The following is a 21,462-nucleotide window of genomic DNA, read 5'->3' on the forward strand; positions in this document are numbered from 1 at the left end:
TAGAAGCCAGCCTCGTCCTCCGCCCTCGCTTTCCCTACTGAAAATGCGCGAGGGGGACACTCCAGCCCAGGTGCTGACTTTCTGCTTCGGACACGCTCTCGCGCTCTCGGCGCTCCTCTTCCGGATTGAGGCGCCGGGGCTTCATCCGTTCCGGGCTTTGCCGCTCACCGCCTCTCCCTTCCCAGGCCGTGAGCCGCTTCCGCGTTTTACTCGGTGCCCGCAGCGCCGGGGCGTGGAGGCGTTGACGCGCACGCGCTGAGGGATCTGGCCCGGGCCGAGCGCGCGGCCGTAAGAGCGCGGGTGAGAGCTGCGTTGGCTTCGAGGGGAGTGGCGGGCCGTGGGGTTCGCGGCCCTGGTTGGGACGGCCGGGGGTCTCGGCGAGGGCTTCAGGGCTCCCGGGGCTTCCGGGGGCCCGGGCTAGGGCCGGCTGCCGGGGCTGGTCGGGCGGGTTGGGCCGGGGGCGGGCGGGGGCCGCGTCTGGGCCTCGGTGACGCGGACGCCGAGCCGTGCCCCAGGGAGCGGGAGGCGGGAGGCGGGGGGCGGCGGGCGGCGGGCGGCGGGCGGGGGCCAGGAGGCTCCTCCTCGTCGCGAACTCTGCATGACCTTGGCCAAGTCGCTTCAGTTCCCCGAGCTGGCGACCTCGTCTGTAAAATGCGAGTCATGGCCCTGTCTCCTCGGTGGAGGCTCAGTGGCGGGAACGCCTGCGGGGCCGCCGGGGTCCGGGGCGGTTTGCTGGGGACGCCTCGCCGCGGGTGCGGGCGAAAGGGCTTCCACGGGGACCATTTTGTCCCAGGCTTTGTGGGGGGAGCTCTCCTTTTCATATAAACTCTGGAATATTGCGAAGTACCGACAGAACTTTTGTTTCACGCGGTACGAGGGACTCGAAGGACATGGAGCCCTAGCTGGGATTCGCTTTTTTGAGGCCCGCGTTGCCCTGCCCTTTAGCGGTGCCCACGCTCCTGCTGCGGACCCGGCTCTGTTGGCATCGTCGGTAGAGGATGATGTGAAGCGACAGAGCACCTTAGCTTTCGACGAACTCACGTTTGTGATTTCCCGTTTGCCGGAACTCTTCCTGCCCACCTAGGAAGTTGTGCTGGCCAAGCAGGTGTAGTGTCTGTCCACGCCAGGTCTTTCTGAACCTCGGGGTCGGTGAGCTCTCCCGTTAGCGAATTTCAGTTCGCTAGAGGTTGAGTATGGGACAACTCATGGCACCTCGTTTTTCTTTTTTCTTGTTTATTTCCCCTTTTTTTTTGGTGTTGGTGTGGGATGCCACGAACCCTCCCCACCAGAGGTCTGCTGTGAAATGGATGCTCAACAGGAATGATAGTAGGTTACAAAAGTAAGCATGTTAGATGGTGTAGATTGGGAGAAATTCAGAATATTGGAATTGACCTAAACTGAAACTTCTCACTGCAGGTGACTAGCATGCAGATACCCTTGCTCTGACTTTCTGCCCCTCCACTGACATGGCCCACCGGGGTGGGGAGAGGGACTTCCAGACTTCAGCTCGACGCATGGGCACCTCGCTGCTCTTCCAGCTTTCAGTGCACGAACGGGAGCTGGACCTGGTTTTTCTGGATCATAGCTATGCCAAGCCTTGGAGTGCCCACCCAGATGCCAGTAGTGCCCGCCCCACCCGCATGCTCTTTGTCACTCCCCGGCGGCAGCACGAAAATACCATGTGAGTTTGGGCTTCTGAGGGCTGCTGCTGCCATCACTGGGCAGTGATCAGATGGGAATTTAGAGGATTTTCTCAGGATTGACTGAGGGAGATTGTATGAGGCGTTTGGATGTTAAATTCAGACATCTCTTAAGCAGCATAAGGATAGCAGGCTTGAATGTGGATATCTGTATGAGACAGCTAACAAGAATTAGGAAAGCAAGACATGGAAATGAAAAGCAGACGACCTATTCCGCTTAGATAATAGGATGTGTGGAAAGGGGAAAATCGCAGAGGGTTATTTAACTGGTGAAGAAAAAGACTGAAAAGTTGATTTTAAAAGATTACCACACAGGATACGACTCCTTATCACATTAGTCCAGTGCTCTGGGTTGCTTGACAGTGGCAACAATAGCCTTTTTATAGTAATGCATTTTGCTTTTCTTGGCTTCACACAGGAAGGTTAGAAGCCAGTTCCCAAGACATTGCTTTTTCTCTTCCTTGTTACAGAGCTGCTATCCATGGGTTAATCTAAACCCTTCTTATGTCTAATGGTATTTTCACCCAGCCTGTGTTATAGGGTAAGGAAGTTTCATAAATTGACTACCTGATGTGTGATACAGTTACATTTGGTCTAAATAAACCTGTTTGCCAATTCTTTTGCACTTTAAGGCACTCTAATTATGTTTCAAGATGTGTTGATATATTCTGTTATGGTGATCAAAGGAAGACTTTTGGAGAAGAGTTTTTTCTGTTTTTTTTTTTTTTTTTTTTGAGACGGAGTCTCGCTCTGTCGCCCAGGCTGGAGTGCAGTGGCTGGATCTCAGCTCACTGGAAGCTCCGCCTCCCAGGTTTACGCCATTCTCCTGCCTCAGCCTCCCGAGTAGCTGGGACTACAGGCGCCCGCCACCTCGCCCGGCTAGTTTTTTTGTATTTTTTAGTAGAGATGGGGTTTCACCGTATTAGCCAGGATAGTCTCTATCTCCTGACCTCGTGATCCGCCCGTCTCAGCCTCCCAAAGTGCTGGGATTACAGGCGTGAGCCACCGTGCCCGGCCTTCTGTTTGTTTTTGATCTGACCTAATGTTTAATCTTTCCTTAAGCACTGGTTTCAATTTTGTGGGGGGTTAGAGCCCTTGTAGAGGCTTCTTTAGAGTCCCCCCTCCTGGAATTGAGCCTTAGTGACCTGAGGAGTTAGAGATATCACGATGTGTGTTTTTTTTTTTTTTTTTTCTTAGAAATTTTTTTTTTGAGACAGAGTCTTGCTCTGTTGCCCAGGCTGGAGTGCAGTGGTGTGATCTCGGCTCACTGCAACCTCCACCTCCTGGGTTCAAGCGATTCTCCTGCCTCAGCCTCCTGAGTAGCTGGGACTACAGGCATGTGCCACCATGCCTGGCTAATTTTTGTATTTTTGGTAGAGACAGGGTTTAACCCACCATGTTAGCCAGGCTGGTCTCGAACTCCTGACCTCAGGCAGTCCACCCGCCTCGGCCTCCCAAAGTGCTGGGATTACAGGCATGAGCCACCGCGCCTGACCCACTACGTGTGTTTTAAACATGTGCAGAATAGTGTTTTTTATTTCATTTCCCAATGACTTTTTAATTTTGTTGCCTTTTTTTGGTTGTACATGAGATAAAATCTGTAACTTTAGGCAATAATTTAGCATAATCCTGATGCCTCTGGCCTAGGGCGTAACTGAAAAGCTCCTTTAAATAGTAGTTGAAGTCTTTTCCTTTTTGGCTGCATATTAGCTTCTTGCTGACATTAAAACTCCTGTGGCCACATCTCATGACATTTTCTTTTTTTTTTTTTTTTTTGAGATGGAGTCTAGCTCTGTCGCCCAGGCTGGAGTGCCGTGGCCGGATCTCAGCTCACTGCAAGCTCTGCCTTCCGGGTTCACGCCATTCTCCTGCCTCAGCCTCCCGAGTAGCTGGGACTACAGGGGCCCGCCACCTTGCCCGGCTAGTGTTTTGTATTTTTTTTTTTTAGTAGAGACGGGTTTTCACCGGGTTAGCCAGGATGGTCTCGATTTTCTGACCTCGTGATCCGCCCGTCTCGGCCTCCCAAAGTGCTGGGATTACAGGCTTGAGCCACTGTGCCAGGCGACATTTTCTTAAAGTGAGATTCTGTGGACTTGGTTCTTTTGGTACTTAGAAAATTGTTTCCTTTTATAATCTCTGTCTCCAAATATAGACCCTGAAAATGAGAATTCGGCATGCTTTAAGAACTTTTTTAGGCCAGCGTGGCCAGAATATAATAGCAGTAGGGGTATAAGTGGGAGGTAGGGAGAAGTTGGCAGAGGTTACCTCATGAAGGAATTTGATACTAAGAGTGGTGAGAAGCCATTGAAGGATCTTAAGCTAGAGATTCAATTTATACTTTAAAAAGATCATTTTGGATTTTTTGTTGAGTATGTTGTAGTGCAGGAGTAGAGCTTACAGGATCAGCTGCAGGCTGCCATTGCAGTGGACTGAGATGGGCCAGAAATCATGATATCTTGTATCGGGCAGGAACAGTACAAATGGAGAAATACAGATGACTTTGAGATGTATTTCATAGGTAGAGTGAATAGGTTAATAGGATCTGCAATAGTGAATTGGAAAGAAGAGCAAGAACCAGGGTTAAAGGAAAAGGTAAAATTAGGATGACAGATTTCTGGCTTGAGCAATTGGGTGGTGCCATGAGTTAGGGAAAACTGGGGGAGGATAGGTTTGTGATGGTGAAATCAAGAGTTCTCTTTTAGGTACACGTATCCAAGTACCTAGCTCAATGTCTGGCCTAGAGAAGATTATCAGCTCTTTTGCCCACCACCAAATCTAGCTGCACGTGATTTCATTTCGTTTCATAATGATGTAATTATTTCAGTCATTGGAAATGGATGCAGTAAGGTCACTGAGGTCAAAAAGTTAACATAAAGTTTGGCAGATAGCCACTAGACCAGTTTGTTTGGCATAGTATTTGGGGTGACAAAGTTGGTGCAATATATCATAAAGTGGGAAGGACGCTTGGGGCACTAGTATTTCTTTTTTTCTTTCTTTTTTTGAGTGAGAGTCTCACTCTGTTACCCAGGCTGGAGTGCAATGGCACAATCTTGGCTCACTGCAACCTCTGCCTCCCAAGTTCAAGCAGTTCTCCTGCCTCAGCCTTCCAGGTAGCTGGGATTATAGGCACCCGCCACCACGCCTGGCTAATTTTTGTATTTTTGTTAGAGACAGCGTTTCCCCATGTTGGTCAGGCTCGTCTTGAACTCCTGACTTTAAGCAATCCACCTGCCTTGGCCTCCCAAAGTGCTGGAATTACAGGCATGAGCCACCATGCCTGGCTGGATTTCATTTTAAAATATGAAAGACCTTTAGATGTTCATTTATATTTGTTTCTGTTCTAGGCTCTTTACAAAATGAGCTAAATAGCTAAGGTATGTGCATTCCAGGTCATCTGTCTTAGGTAATCATACAGAAGGAAATCATAAGACTTTACAGCATATATTAATAACTACCAGTTGACTTGCTATTGAAAGGGAAAGTTTGGGCCGGGCGCGGTGGCTCAAGCCTGTAATCCTAGCACTTTGGGAGGCCGAGACGGGCGGATCACGAGGTCAGGAGATCGAGACCATCCTGGCTAACACGGTGAAACCCCGTCTCTACTAAAAAGTACAAAAAACTAGCTGGGCGAGGTGGCGAGCGCCTGTAGTCCCAGCTACTCGGGAGGCTGAGCCAGGAGAATGGCGTAAACCTGGGAGGCGGAGCTTGCAGTGAGCAGAGATCCGGCCACTGAACTCCAGCCTGGGTGACAGAGCGAGACTCCGTCTCAAAAAAAAAAAAAAAAAAAAAAAAGAAAGGGAAAGTTTGTATGAATTTAAAACCCTAGACCAGCACTGTTTAACAGAACTCTCTGTAATAATAGGAATCTTCTATACCTGGGATATCCAGTATGGTAACTGCCACCACATGTATCTATTGAACACTTGAAATGTGGCTAATGTCGCTGCGGAACTGAATTTTTTATTTTTTCATATTTTTGAGACGGAGTTTTGCTCTGTCACCCAGCCTGCAGTGTAGTGGTGCGATCTTGGCTCACTGTAACCTCCGCCCCCTGGGTTCAAGCAATTCTCCTGCCACAGTCTCCCAAGTACCTGGGACTACAGGTGCTTGCTGCCACGCCCAGCTAATTTTTTTTGTTTAGTAGAGATGGGGTTTCACCATGTTGCCCAGGCTGGTTGCAAAGTCCTGAGCTCAGGCAATCCGCACGCCTCTGCCTCCCAGAGTGCTGGGATTACAGGCGTGAGCCAGCGTGCCCGGCCTTTTTTTTTTTTTTTTTTTTGAGACGGAGTCTCACTGTGTTGCCCAGGCTGGAGTGCAGTGGTGCGATCTCGGCTCACTGCAACCTCTGCCTCCTGAGTTCACACCATTCTCCTGCCTCAGCCTCCCAAGTAGCTGGGACTACAGGCACGTGCCACCACACCCAGCTATTTTTTGTATTTTTAGTAGAGATGGGGTTCTACCATGTTGGCCAAGCTTGTCTCGAACTCCTGACCTCAGGTGATCCACCCGCCTTGGCCTCCCAAAATGTTGGGGTTACAGGTGCAAGCCTCTGTGCCCAGCCTGAATATTTAATTCTATTTAAATTTTTTTTTTTTTTTTTTTTGGGCCAAGGTCTGTCACCCAGACTGGAGTGAGTGCAGTGGTGTGATCTTGGCTCACTGCAACCTCCGCCTCCCAGGCTCAGTTGATCCTCCCACCTCAGCCTCCCATGTGGCTGGGACCACAAGCTAATTTCTGTATTTTTGCACTATGTTGCCCACACTGTTGAATTTGTGGGCTCAAGCGTTCTGACCACCTTGGCCTCCCAAAGTGCTGGGATTACAAGCCTGAGCCCTTGTGCCCAATAATTTCTTTTTTGTTTTTTGAGACAGAGTCTCACTCTATTGCCCTGGCTGGAGTGCAATGGCGCAGTCTCACTGCAAGCTCACCTTCTGGGTTCACACCATTCTCCTGCCTCAGTGTCCCGAGTAGCTGGGACTCCAGGTGCCCGCCACCACGCCTGGCTAATTTTTTGTATTTTCAGTAGAGATGGAGTTTCACTATTAGCCAGGATGGTCTCGATCTGACCTCGTGATCCGTCTGCCTCAATTTAAGTAGTCGTATGTGGCTTGTAACTACTGTATTGGACGGTATCTAGGCAATCAACTTGTTAGCCACTTCTCTCCATTTGTACTGTTCTCGTCCCTAAACAAGCTATCATGATTTCTGGCCTATCTCAGTCAACTGCAGTGGCTGCCTCGCTGGTCTTCTAAATTCCACTCCTGAGCTGTAGCCTACTAAACAAAAATTGAAAGTGATCTTTTAAAAATATTAGTTTGAGGCCGGGCGTGGTGGCTCACGCCTGTAATCCCAGCACTTTGGGAGGCTGAGATGGGTAGATCACGAGGTCAGGAGATCGAGACCATCCTGGCTAACACGGTGAAACCCCGTCTCTATTAAAAATATAAAAAATTAGCCGGGCATGGTGGCGGGTGCCTGTAGTCCCAGCTACTTGGTAGGCTGAGGCAGGAGAATGGCGTGAACCCGGGAGGCGGAGCTTGCAGTGAGCCGAGATCACGCCACTGCACTCTAGCCTGGGTGACAGAGCGAGACTCCGTCTCAAAAAAAAAAAAAAAAAATTAGTTTGAGTCAAATCAACTTGCTTATGGAATATATTGTCCTTTTTTTTTTTTTTTTTTTTTTTTGAGACTGTGTCTTGCTCTGTCACCCAGACTGGAGTGCAGTGACATGATCACAGCTGACTGTAGCCTCAACCTCCTGGGCTCAAGCAAGCCATCCTCCCACCTCAGCTTCCTGAGTGGCTGGGACTGCAGGCACACACCACCATGCCTGTCTAATTTTTGTGTTTGTTGTAGAGACGGGGTTTTGCCATGTTGCCAAACTGGTCTTGAACTCTTGGGCTTAAGCAGTCCTGCCTCAGCCTCCCAAAGTGCTGGGATTACAAGTATGAATCACTGTGCCTAGCTATATTTGTCATTTATTTATTTATTTTTTGAGACCAGCTCACTCCTGGGCTTAAGTGATCCTCCTGCTTCAGCCTCCCAAAGTGCTTGGGATTACAGGTGTGAATTGCTGTGCCTGGCCGTATTATTTATTTATTTATTTATTTATTTATTTATTTATTTATTTATTTTTGAGACCAGGTCTTGCTCTGTCACCCAGGCTGGAGTGCAGTGATGCAATCATGGCTCACTGCAGCCATGACTTCCCAGGTGCCAACAGTCCTCCCACATGCCCAGCTAATTTTTGTATTTTTGGTAGAGACAGGGTTTCCTCATGTTGCCCAGGCTGGTCTTGAACTTCTGAGTTCAAGTGATCCACCTGCCTCGGCTTTCCAAAGTGGTGATATTACAGGTGTGAACCCCTGCACCTGGCCCATATTTATCTTTAAAAAAAAAAAAAAGGGCCGGGCGCGGTGGCTCAAGCCTGTAATCCCAGCACTTTGGGAGGCCGAGACGGGCGGATCACGAGGTCAGGAGATCGAGGCCATCCTGGCTAACCCGGTGAAACCCCGTCTCTACTAAAAAATACAAAAAACTAGCCGGGCGAGGTGGCGGGCGCCTGTAGTCCCAGCTACTCGGGAGGCTGAGGCAGGAGAATGGCGTAAACCCGGGGGGCGGAGCTTGCAGTGAGCTGAGATCCGGCCACTGCACTCCAGCCTGGGCGACAGAGCGAGACTCCGTCTCAAAAGAGCAAAAAAAAAAAAAAAAAAAAAAAAAAGATGTTTATCATTTTTTATATAGACTCATTGAAAAAATGACTTTGTGTTCTTCCAGTACATACCATCGTGTCTGAGAAGGCAGAGATCTAGACAAGTGTGGGAAAGATGACTTTGGATCAAAATTTTCTTGTGGATATAATGTGCTTATACATAATTTAAAGCTGACTGTATTAAAGATACATTTTTTGTCAACCAGATGATTGTTAAATACCTGTGAAGTATGTGTGGCCCGGTCCTATTTCCTCACCTGTTTACAGTGAATCAGATGTCCCAATAGATGTGGAGACGGTCATGTCAACGCCTATGCCACTCTATGACAATCAGAAGGCACGCAGCGTGATGAATGAGTGTGAACGGCATGTCATCTTTGCCAGGACTGATGCAGATGCCCCTCCTCCACCAGAGGACTGGGAGGAGCATGTCAACAGGTAGGCTGCTCATCAGGAGGATGGTCACTGCCCTGTAATTATTTCGTATCATCTTCATTGAAATAACACTTATTAGGACCTTATTTCATTTGCAGCAACACAAGTCAGAGTGTTCTCCAAAGTCTCACATTATAACTCTCAGTTCACCATGCTGTGTGTGAGCTTCTTGAGAGCAGGGCTTACATCTCAGCCATCTTTGCATACTTCACACTAGGACGTTGTCTGGCACACAGTAGGTATATAATGTTTGTTGGATAAATAAGTGAATTAAATTTGATAGATATGATTAGCTCTGTAGTAGCTTCTGTTGTTTAAGTTATGATATAGGGGTTACCCAAACTACAAAAAAATGAAATGTACATTTGTAAGGTATTGTGTTTAAATGGTTTATAACTAGGATGATGAAAGTTGTGAAGTCACATGAAAAGCTAACAGATGTTTGAGTGGCTTTTAAAAATAGATTTGCAGGCTATGGAGGGCACACTGAAGCCTGTTTTCATGAGTATATTGGCTAGTTTTGTTCCCAAGCTTTCTACTGCCCCAGGGGACTCAGTACTCCTCTCCTGGTCATTTGTCCCTGTTCATTTGGTAAACATTTTTTTTTTTTTTTTTTTTTTTTTTCTGAGACGGAGTCTCGCTCTGTTGCCCAGGCTGGAGTGCAGTGGCCGGATCTCAGCTCACTGCAAGCTCTGCCTCCCGGGTTTACGCCATTCTCCTGCCTCAGCCTCCCGAGTAGCTGGGACTACAGGCGCCCGCCACCTCGCCCGGCTAGTTTTTTGTATTTTTAGTAGAGACGGGGTTTCACCATGTTAGCCAGGATGGTCTCGATCTCCTGACCTTGTGATCCGCCCGTCTCGGCCTCCCAAAGTGCTGGGATTACAGGCTTGAGCCACCGCGCCCGGCCTGGTAAACATTTACCTGATCACATAATATCTTTTTGGGAATATTTATATGCCATACAATTCAACTATTTAATGTGTACAGTCATTGGTTTTTAGTATAGTCAGAGTTGTATATTCATCACTGCTATCAATTTGATAAACATTTTCATCATCCCAGAAAGAAACCTCATACCCATAAACAGTCACTCCCCATTTCCTCCTAGCTTCTCTGGTCTCTAGGAAGCACTAATTGACCTTTGTCTCTATAGATTTGCCTATTCTGAACATTTCATGTAAACGGAATCATGCAATATGTGGTCTTTTCCTACTGGCTTCTTTCACCCCGCATAATATTTTCAAGGTTCATCCATGTGGTTGTGTGTATCAGCACTTCATTGTTTTTATTGCCAAATGATATTACATTGTATGGATAGCCCACATGTTATTTATTAATTAATCAGTTGATGGATATTTAGGTTATTTTCATTTTTTGGCAATTGTGAATAATGCTGTTACGAACATTTGCATACAAGTTTTTGTGTGGATCTAAGTTTTTAATTTTCTTAGCTATATACCTGGGAGTGGACTTGTTGGGTCATATGATACCTCTGTATTTAACCTTTGAGGAATTGCCAGACTGTTTTCCAAATTGGCTGTACCATTTTACATTCCTACCAGCACTGTATGAGGGTTCTAGTTTCTCCACATCCTTGACAACACTTACTAATTTTCTTCTTTTTTAAAAAAATTATAACCGTTCTACTGGGTATAAAGTGGCATCTCATTGTGGTTTCAACTTACATTTTGTTGATGGCTTTTTGTCTGTGTATCCATATATCTACTATATATAAGGAAATGTTACTTCTTATATCAGGAGTTGGTAGGTGGTAACTTTCCACAATTTCAGAGAACCCTTATTTTCTAATGTAGAGAGAGAAAGAGGGGTAGAAAGTTTGAGGTGATTGACATGATTACTGAAGCTGGTTGGAAGTTGGAAATGAGATTGAACAGGTGTGCTTGTGTGATCAAAACAGCAGCTGTTGAGGGAGGAGCAGTTCTGCACCTTGGTTGAAAAAAGCTTGTGAAGAACATGGTTGGGGTCTTGCATTGGAATTAATTTAGTGCCTTAAGAAGCTCTTTTCTCACACCTGTAATCCTAGCACTTTGGGAAGCTGAGGTGGGTGGATCACCTGAGGTCGGGAGTTCAAAACCAGCCTGACCAACATGGACGAACTCTGTCTCTGCTAAAAATACAAAAGTAGCCGGGTGTGGTGGCGCATCATGCCTGTAATTCTGGCTACTTGGGAGGCTGAGGCAGGAGAATCGCTTGAACCTGGGAGGCGGAGGTTGTGGTGAGCTGAGATCACGCCATTGCATTCCAGCCTGGGCAACAAGAGTGAAACACCGTCTCAAAAAAAAAAAAGAAACTCTTTTGAGCGTCAGATAAAGAAGAAAACTAAACTGCTATGAATGAAGATCAACTACTGGAATATTGCTAGAGTCAGTGTATTCAGCAAAAGGATTTATCAGTTTTTACAGTTAAAAATAGAAATAACAACGATGGTAATAACAAAAAGGAGCCAGCATTTGTTGAGTGCTTTCTAGGTGCCAGACATTGTATCAGGCTCTTCAAATGCATTGTCTCTTAGTCCTCCCAGTGACTCTTGGAGGTATAACCCCCTTCATCTCTGCTTAACAGGATGAAGAAACTGAGCTCAGAGTGTTTAAGAAACCTTAATTAGGAAGTGATGGAGAAGGAGTTTGTTCAAACCAAGCAGTCTGACTCCAGAACCCAGTGTTCTCAACCACCATACCCTCTGCCTTAATTAAGGGCAGTAAGAAGAGATTAAGACCAGTTAGTGGTGGCTGAACAAGGTGGCCTCGTATGGTTATGTATCCCTTTGTGGTATTTTCCACTACCTTTTCCTTTGCAATTTTGCAAAGTACATAGGAGAACTGCGTGATTTTTTTTTTTTTTTTTTTTTGTCGTCAGTTCATCCATGGTTATGATTAAGAGGTTTTTGTGGACAATTCATACTTACCAAAGTCATTAGAGACTTAATAATACTATAAATACCAGTTTTTTTTTTGTTTTTTTTTTTTGAGGCAGGGTCTCACTCTGTCACCCAGACTGCAGTGCAGTGGCACGATCTCGGCTCACTGCAAGCCTCAACCTCCAGGACTCAGGTGATTCTCCCAGGTGGGAACCTTAGCCTCCCAAGTAGCTGGGACTACAGGAGTATGTCACCATTTCTGGCTAATTCTTGTAGTTTTTGTAGAGATTGGGTTTCGCCATGCTGCCTAGGCTGGTCTCAAACTCCTGGCTCAAGTGATCTGCCCACCTTGGCCTCCCAAAGTGCTGAGATTATAGGTGTGAGCCACTGCACTTGGCCGAGTTTCTTAATTTATAAGGAGAGATATAACTGCAAAGCATAAGAGACACTGGGGTGGTCTGGCGAGAGTGTCTGTTCTCAGCTGGAAAGTCTGAAAAACTATTTTATTTCACAAGTGAATAGATGAGTGGAGAGTCTACACAGGAGGCACAGCAGAATAGCTGGAAGTACACATCTTTCCTCTAGGCAAGGTGGGTCCACAGAGTAGGCCAGGGTGCACTTTCTCCTGCCTGTCCTTTAGAGAAGCACTGACGGATTCTTATCTTTGGCTTTTCTTTCTCCAGTTTCCTTGTGGACCACCATCCTTCTGTTACAACATTGCCACAGATTGATGTAATTCATTAAAGCTCAGTTGATCCTAGATTATTTGTTTTCTTAGTGTCTGATGAGATTTTGGAGGCCTTCTCTCATTGGCCGCAGTCTTACAAACCGTCTCTTTTGGTTGTAACTTTTGTATATAGCCGATTTTATTATTTAATGATCACTTATTAGCTTCAGTTTCAGAGATCACCATTTTATGACCCTGTCCCTGAGTCTGTAGCCTGTTTGGAGCTTGCAGTTCCTTCTGCTCTGATTATAATCATTGTGTTGCCATTCTTTCCCTGACTTGATTGTTAAATTGCTGCTTCCTTTCTTCTTGTATAAAGTCATGTAAAATTAGTTTCCCACATCAAGAGCTCCATGAACGGTGTAGGTCGGCTCCCTGGAACTCTGGAGTTTTTTCCCGGAGAGTTTACTAATCGCTCTTTGTCTGTAGAGGCAGAAACTTAATTTCCTTGTTAAGAGCTTTTTTCCTCCCTCTTTAATGATTTCAGTAGATACTGTCTTCAAATAACTTTATGTATATAGGCCAGGCACAGTAGCTCTCGCCTGTAATCCCAGCACTTTGGGAGGCTGAGGCGGGAGGATCATTTGAGGTCAGGAGTTTGAGACCAGCCTGACCAACATAGTGAAACCCTGTCTCTACTAAAAATAATAAAAATTAGCTGGGCGTGGTGGCGAATGCCTGTAATCTCAGCCACTTGGGAGGCTGAGGCAGAAGAATCTCTTGAACCTGGAAGGCAGAGGTTGCAGTGAGCCTAGATCGTGCCACTGCACTCCAGCCTGGGCAACAGAGCGAGACTCCCATCTCAAAAAAAAAAAAAGAAACATGCTCCTCCCTTCCCTGCCCCCGACTCTGGCTTTCTTTATTAATGATTGATATTTTGTGAAATGGTTTAAATATTGCTACCTTATTTAATTGTCTGTATTAGGGGTTGTCTGTGACCGTGGGCTGATTTAAATTTGACCCATTGCTTGTTTTTGTGTGGAATGGTTTTTACATTTTTAAATGGTTGCAAAAAAACTTAATACTGTTTCATGACACGTGAAATTAAAATTTCAGTGTGCGCAAACTTTTATTGGGATATAGTCATATTCATTAGGTATTATCCATGGCCACTTTTGCACTAAAACCACAAAGTTGAATAGTGGCAGAAACCATATGGCCTGCAAACCCTAGAACATTTCTGTCCAGCCTCTTATAGAAAAAATGAGCTGCCTGGGTCATGTTCTTGTGTCTGCGTGCCATGACATGTGACTTAGAGGACCTTTGAAAATAATTTCTTTTTTTTTTTTTTTTTTTTGAGACGGAGTCTCGCTCTGTCACCCAGGCTGGAGTGCAGTGGCCGGATCTCAGCTCACTGCAAGCTCCGCCTCCCGGGTTTACGCCATTCTCCTGCCTCAGCCTCCCGAGTAGCTGGGACTACAGGCGCCCGCCACCTCGCCCGGCTAGTTTTTTGTATTTTTTTAGTAGAGACGGGGTTTCACCGTGTTAGCCAGGATGGTCTCGATCTCCCGACCTCGTGATCCGCCCGTCTCGGCCTCCCAAAGTGCTGGGATTACAGGCTTGAGCCACCGCGCCCGGCCCTGAAAATAATTTCTATTTGCTGGCATAGTGATGTAGTCCTGAAGATTGCGGGCCAGCTTTTTTTTTTTTCCTCCAGATGTTTGTCAAATGCCGTTTCATTAGTTGCATAGCTTTTGAAAGATATTTAATAAAATTCTCCTAACACATGATACTTCTCAGCATTGCTCAAATGGATTTTAGGACATTTCCAACATTTCAGCAAAAGAATGTAGTATCCAAAAGCAGACTTTCTTATCTTAGAAATCAGAACTTCTGAATTCCAGCCAAAAACACCCCATTTGCCTTTTCTGAACTTTCTTTAATTATATATTCAATATTGTATGTATCTGTATAAATCTTAGGTTGGATGTTTGAAATTTTAAGTCCAAGGTCTTTGAGTTATCCTCCCTCCTTCCCTTCCCCCACCCTCTTTCTTTCCCCTTCCTTCATTCCTTCCCTTCTCCTAGTGTTTAGACAAAAGAATTTTATAATCTGAAAAAGGAAAGTATGACTGTTGAGTTTATCTGATGTCCTTTGTGTCTCCTTGTTTGACTTCTGGTTAAAAAAAAAAAAGTCCTTTAGATATTTTAATGTTGAATTAATTAGTCTCCTTTGAAACAGTATCCAAAATTTGAAAATATCAGATATTTTCAGGACCAATGTTATATTTTAGCTGCTTTGAATAGAATGAGCCAGAGGTCAGCATATCATTCAGGTTCAGTCAGATCAGAGAGGACAAAAGATTCTCTGATCTCATCTAGGAAAGGAAGAAAAGGCATTTTTGCCCTCATGAAAATTGAATAGGCGGGTAGGGCAGGGGGTGGGGTGTGCCAGTTGACTCACCACAGTTCCCATCAGCTATTTGACTGTTTAGGCTTGTATTTAAAATTCTGTCTCCTGTTTTTAAAATTTTCCCTAATTATATCTCTTGCATGCTCTTTATCTTAATCTTGGTTTAGATCATTTTTTTTCTGCCCACTTAATTTTCCAGCCTCCCACGAAGCTGACAAAATATAGAGATCAGGTTTCAATTCTTGAAGTCACTCTGTTGTATATCCAGCAGCAATCCTAAGAACTTTTTCTGGGATTTTGGACTCTCAACATTGTGGTTTTAAAATTTAATTTCAGCTGTCATTGGTGTATGATGATAATTTCTAAATAGCTTTCTAACCCTCTGCACCTTGCATTCACATCATTTTCCTTACTCCCATAATTTTGGGTTGCAGAATTAATACAGAGTAAGAAAAACAAATCGGGAAAACATCATTATATAATAAAAACAGGATAATTTTGGAAATGCTGTTGATGTTTCATAAATAAATTATACCTCATTCTCTGTTGTTGGAATTAAAGTTTGCAGTGTGATCAATAGGCTTTGAGAAAGCTCCAGAGATTGTTGAACGTGAAAAAACTATATTCATTGCTTAACCTGGTTGATTGTAAATTAGCATGATTGCTGGAGGTAAGGCTGCAATATAATACTACTTTCAAGATGCTACAGGTCCTTTATACCTATTATTTTCAAAGAACTGGAAATCCAGAGATTTTTGGTTTGTTTGTTTGTTTTTGAGACGGAGTCTCATTCTGTCATCCAGGCTGGAGTATAGTGGGGTGATCCCAGCTAACTGCAACCTCCGCCTCCTGTGTTCAAGCGATTCTGCTGTCTCAGTCTCCCGAGTAGCTGGGATTACAGGCTCGTACCACCATGCCCAGCTAGTTTTTCTGTTTTTAGTAGAGATGGGGTTTCACCATGTTGGCCACGCTGGTCTCCACCTCCTTTCTGACCTCAGGTGATCCGCCCTCCTCAGTCTCCCAAAGTGCTGGGATTACAGGCATGAGCCACCATGCCCGGCCTTATCCAGAGATTTTAACACGGATAGCCTTTGGTCATTTCCATTTGAAGAAATTTATCCTACAGAGATACTTGTGTGAGTGTATAAAATATAGATAGATAGGGCTGGGTGTGGTGACTCACACCTGTAATCCCAGCACTTTGGGAGGCTGACATGGGTGGATCACTTGAGGTCAGGAGTTCGAGACCAGCCTGGCCAACATGGTGAAACCTCGCCTCTACTAAAAATATAAAAATTAGCTGGGCTTGGCGGCATGCCCCTGTAGTCCTAGCTACTCTGGAGGCTGAGGCAGGAGAATCACTTGAACCTGGGAGGCAGAGGTTACAGTGAGCCAAGATTGCACCATTGCGCTCCAGCCTGGGCAACAGAGCAAGACTCTTGTCTAAACAAAAACAAGAATTAATAATAAAATATAGATAGTTGTGTATGTATATATTTGAGGAAGAGAGGGGTGGTCACTGCAGTGGCTTATAAATTGCAATAAAAAATGCACAACCTAAATGTCCACAAATAAGGTACAACTTACCTAGCCTTTAAAAACAAAGAAGTGTATTAACATGGAGATATATCCATGTTTGTAGAGAGCTTTTTCAAATGACTTGTAAGCGTCTGCTCTGTCTCCTCCTATCCTCCTGCCACCATCAAATTCTCAAGCCCATCTGAGACTCACTGTACATAAGAGAGCTGCTACTCTTGTGAGTCTGCTGTGCATTTAAATAATGTGACAGAAAACAAGATAATGAACCAATGAGGCTGGAGCTTCTGGTCTCAACAAACCTTCCCAGTTCCAAGGCATCCTGAGTCCCAACATTGAGTTGAAACTTTCATCCCCTCACCTTTGAAGTCCAGAATCTCTGAATATCAAACCACAAAAACTGGATCCTGATGAAGTAGCAGAGATTAAGCCAAGATAACTAGGGAAGAATAAGAAAAAGGACAATTCCAAGAAACCTCAGACTGATTCTAGTACCCCCAAAAGGGGGTTACAAAAGGATGGGAGGTTTTGGCAGTTAAGAGAGGATTTAGCTCTAGCAAGGAAAGCTTCTGAAGGTAGAGGGTGCTTCTGAAGAAGATAGTCATCCCATTTTGTTTCTCTAATATTGGATTTCCACTGCTCTCAACTTTTGCTGCTATCAGTAATCGTAGTTAACCTGAATTGTTTTATTGTTAGAAGGAACTTAGAGGTAATCTAGCTGTATGTATTTTATGGACAAGAAGACTCAGAGCACATAGCTCTTTATTAGAGAGTGGGATAGAACCCTTGTCCCTAGGTAGGGTTCTCCTGGATCCTGTAATGTGGCTAAGTTGTAAAACTGGAGGTGTGGTAGGTGGAGATTTTATTTTACAGAAGGAAAAGGAGTTTGACTATTGTTTTCCTCCTTTCTAGAGGGTATTTGCTCTATCCAGGAACTTTTAGGTAGTTGTACAAAGTGAATAACAAAGGGTAATTGTCCTCCATCTGCATACTCACTGGGCCATATTGTTGGTGTTCCTAGAACAATGACCTGTAGAAATGAGAGTATCTTGTGGGGTGGGATATGATGGAAAGGATGCTGGTCTCTTATGAAGCCAGAGAAACTGAGATTGTTGATGTTGTTGTTCCTGCAGTCTGACTGTCTTGGTGAAGGACATAGATCATGTGCCTGTGTTCCTCTTTGCTCCTCAGCATTAACATGGTGTAGAGTCTGAGGTTTTGGATAGGGACCTGGCTGTTTACAGAACTTAGAATGCAATGTGCACACAATCCATCCATTTATTTATTCAGCAGATGTTTAACTCCCCAGTATGTGTGTGACTCTGTTTTATGTGCTGTGGATATAGCACTTAAACAAAGCCAACAAAAGTCCTGGCCATCTTGGCCTTTTACACCTTGGCAGAGAGAAACAAACTAAACAAATAAATAGCATGGATAGACTATGAGGTAGTGATACCTCTGGAGAGCAGGTTAGTGAATCCCAGGGTAACACTGGAGGGTTACAGTGTTAAATAGAGATAGGTCAGAGCAAGCCTTAGCAGGTGACATTTGAGCAACAACCTGAAGGAGATGAGAGAGGGAGCCATTGTTTCAGGTTGGCGTAATGAAGGGCAGAGCCCTGGTCTGTGATGCAGGAGTGTGCCTGTTGTGTGTGTGAGGGCAGGGGAGTGGAGGGGGCTGTGAGGAAAGGCAGTGTGAGTGAAGTAAGTGAGGATCAGTCATGGATGGTAAAATCTGAAAGACATGGAGTCCATGCAGCCCATTGCAAGGACTTTGGCTTTTAAAAACTGATTGAACTGGGACCACTGAAGGACTTTGAGCAAAGGAGTGACATGATCTGACTTAGTTTTTTCAATTAATTCTTCCAAATTGGCTTTTCCAGAAGGCTGTACTAATTTATATTTCCATCAACAGAATACAGAGTTCTTTTGTACCCTCTCAACAACAGAGAATTATTAAACTTAATTTTTACCAGTTTGATAGGTGAAAAAATAATACTTTATTAATTTGCACTTGTTGGTTCTTTTTTTTTTTTTTTTTTTTAAGACAAGGTCTTGCTCTGTTGCGCTGTGGCATGATCATACATTACTACAGCCTTGATATCCTAGACTCAAGCCATCCTCCAGCTTTAGCCTCCTGAATAGCTGGAACTTTGGGCGCCTGCCACAAGGTCTCACTTTGTTGCCCAAGCTGGTCTCCAACTCCTGAGTCCAAGCTATCCTCCTGCCTCAGACCTTGCCTGGCTGCATTTAATTTTTTTTTTTTTTTTTTTTGAGATGGAGTGTCTCTCTCTCGCCCAGGCTGGGGTGCAACGGCACTGTCTCAGCTCACCGCAACCTCCGCCTCCCAGGTTCAGATGATTCTCCTGCCTCAGCCTCCCAAGTAGCTGGGACCGCAGGCGCACGCCACCACACCCGGCTAAGTTTTGTATTTTTAGTAGAGACAGGGTTTCACTATGTTGGCCAGGCTGGTCCTGAACTCCTGACCTTTTGATCCGCCCGCCTTGGCCTCCTGAAGTGCGGGGATTACAGGCATGAGCCACCACGCCCAGCCTGTTTCATTTTGAAGTAGAGTTGACTTTACTTCTTTTTTTTTTTTTTTTTTTTTTTTTTTTTTTTTTGAGACGGAGTCTCGCTCTGTCGCCCGGGCTGGAGTGCAGTGGCCGGATCTCAGCTCACTGCAAGCTCCGCCTCCCGGGTTCACGCCATTCTCCGGCCTCAGCCTCCTGAGTAGCTGGGACTACAGACGCCCGCCACCTCGCCCGGCTAGTTTTTTGTATTTCTTAATAGAGACGGGGTTTCACCATGTTAGCCAGGATGGTCTCGATCTCCTGACCTCGTGATCCGCCCGTCTCGGCCTCCCAAAGTGCTGGGATTACAGGCTTGAGCCACCGCGCCCGGCCGACTTTACTTCTTTTGTGACCTACCTTCTTTTGTGTTCTTTGCCCTTGAGTATTTCATCTTTTTCTTATTTTCTAGAGCCTCTTTCTATTTTAATGAAATGGCAATCATTTTCTCGTTGTGTTTTGATCTTGTTTATACTTTTTTGATTTTTTAAATTTTTTTTTTAAGAGACATGTTGCCCAGGCCAGACTTGAACTTCTGGGCTCCTCCTGCCTCAGCCTCCCAAGTATGTGGAACTGCAGGCACATGCTACCATGCCCAGCTTAAAGTTTGAATATGTTTTTTTTTTTTCCAAGACGGAGTCTCACTCTGTCACCCAGGCTGGAGTGCAGTGGCGCAATCTCGGCTCACTGCAACCTCTGCCTCCCGGATTCAAGCACTTCTTCTGCCTCAGCCTGCCGAGTAGCTGGGACTACAGGCGCACACAACCACGCCCAGCTAATTTTTGTATTTTTAGTAGATACGGGGTTTCACCGTATTGGCCAGGCTGGTCTTGAACTCCTGATCTCGTGATCCACCCACCTTGGCTTCCCAAAGTGCTGGGATTCCAGATGCCTGGCCAAAGTTTGAAATTTTTATGTAGTTACATTTCTCTTTCTTCCTTTTATGTCTTCATTTTCTTCCATCTGAAATTTATTTTGATGTAGAATGATATGTAGGGATCAGATTTTCTTTTTCCAGTTGGCCAGTGGTTGTCTCAGCCCTACATTTAGGGACTTTATCCAGACTGATTTGAAATGCTACCTTGATCCCATTCCAGGGTCTCATTTGGGTGCAGCACCCATGTAATTTTTTTTTTTTTTTTTTAGACAAGGCCTCACTGTCACTGAAGCTTTGAGTGCAATGGCATGATCACGGCTCACTGCAGCCTCAACCTCCTGGGGTCAAGTGATCCTCCCACCTCATGCTCCCGAGTAGCTGGGGCTACAGGCATGCACTACCCATGCCCAGCTAATTTTTGTATTTTTTGTAGAGATGGAGTTTTGGCATTTGCACAGATTGGTCTTGAACTCCTGAACTCAAGCGATCCACCCCACTTGGCCTCCCAAAGTGCTGGGATTATAGGTGTGAGGCACTGCGCCTGGCCATCATCAGCTTTTTTTTTAAGGCAGTGAGAATAGGTAAATATTATAGAGCATCTTCAACTGCCTTTCTTTTGGTATCTTTAGGAAGGTCACTAGCCAGAGTTAGAGCATCTGAGTAATTAGGATTGCTGGAAGTGGGGTCAAGGGGGACAATAATAAGCTCCATATCACTATACTGGGTGTGATGAAGTAGAGATGAGAACAGTAGGATAGATGTCTGCGACTCACAAAGCCTCAGTAAGTAATAGGTAAGCAATAAGCAATAAGGTAGATGTGTGAATGCCAGTGCCGTATACTGGGATGATAACATATTAGCCTATATGGAACAGGCCTCTCGAAAATAAATTTGCTAATTGTGTGACATATAGAAAAAATATATATGGAAAAGGGAGATTAGTGTGGGGTAGATTATTGAAGAGTGGAAGAATAGCCTCTTTATTGGTTATATTTCCGCTATATTTTTGTTCTTAAGTCTAGTTTAAAAAGAATTGTTACCTTAGTCTGAGATTTTAGTACATTAAAATGCTTGCTGATCCTGTCTGCCTTTTTGTGTGAAATATATAACTTATGAAATTCAAATATGTCTGTTCAGTGGTGCTGTGCTTTTATTTACGATTGGGATTATTTTAGCTACTAAGCAAATAATTAGCTTTGCTAGCCTGAAAGACTTTATTCATGACTAGTCTTGACTTGTACTGTGTATATTACTGTGTGTGTGTGGAAATGTATGTGTGTTATTAATACAAATGTGTGCTGTGACAATTTCATTTGGTAGGATTGGGACCAGAATCTAGGTCTTGTGTTTTAGCTCAATGGTCTTAGACTAAGCTACTTCGTTTTACTGTTCCATGGTGGAGACATAAAACTATAGCATAATATTCTTTATACATACATGGGGAGCATCCCCAGGGTTTGACTATAATTCCTCAGAGTTTCCCTTATAGGACTGGCTGGACAATGGCCCAGAACAAGCTATTCAACAAGATCCTCAAAGCCCTGCAGTCTGACCGGCTTGCCCGCTTGGCCAACGAAGGGGTAAGACACCAGAAATCCGCCCACAGTGGGCTCTTCGTAGTTCAGGCCTCACTGGCTGACTGACTTGTCCCCCGACTTGTTAACCAGGTAGTCCTCATGT

General features: G+C 45.0%; 1 protein-coding gene across 21 annotated transcripts in view; it reads left to right on the forward strand.

The window, feature by feature from the left end:
• Positions 1-204: 204 nt before the first annotated feature.
• KANSL3 (KAT8 regulatory NSL complex subunit 3) overlaps positions 205-21,462 on the forward strand; it is a 90,529-nt gene continuing 69,271 nt past the window's right edge. For 8 of the 21 annotated variants that reach the window (XM_031655474.1, XM_031655475.1, XM_031655476.1 and 5 more), the window contains exons 1-3: positions 952-1,681; positions 8,679-8,849; positions 21,272-21,362. In XM_031655474.1, coding sequence (XP_031511334.1) covers positions 1,467-1,681; positions 8,679-8,849; positions 21,272-21,362 — 477 coding nt within the window. In that variant the 5' untranslated portion in view covers positions 952-1,466. Of the gene's footprint in view, positions 301-951; positions 1,682-8,617; positions 9,086-21,271; positions 21,363-21,462 lie in introns of those variants that run through there. The other 13 variants (XM_009184655.4, XM_031655479.1, XM_031655480.1 and 10 more) reach the window with 9 other exon arrangements.

Source organism: Papio anubis, chromosome 14, assembly GCF_008728515.1.
Source record: "Papio anubis isolate 15944 chromosome 14, Panubis1.0, whole genome shotgun sequence".
NCBI lineage: Eukaryota > Metazoa > Chordata > Mammalia > Primates > Cercopithecidae > Papio > Papio anubis.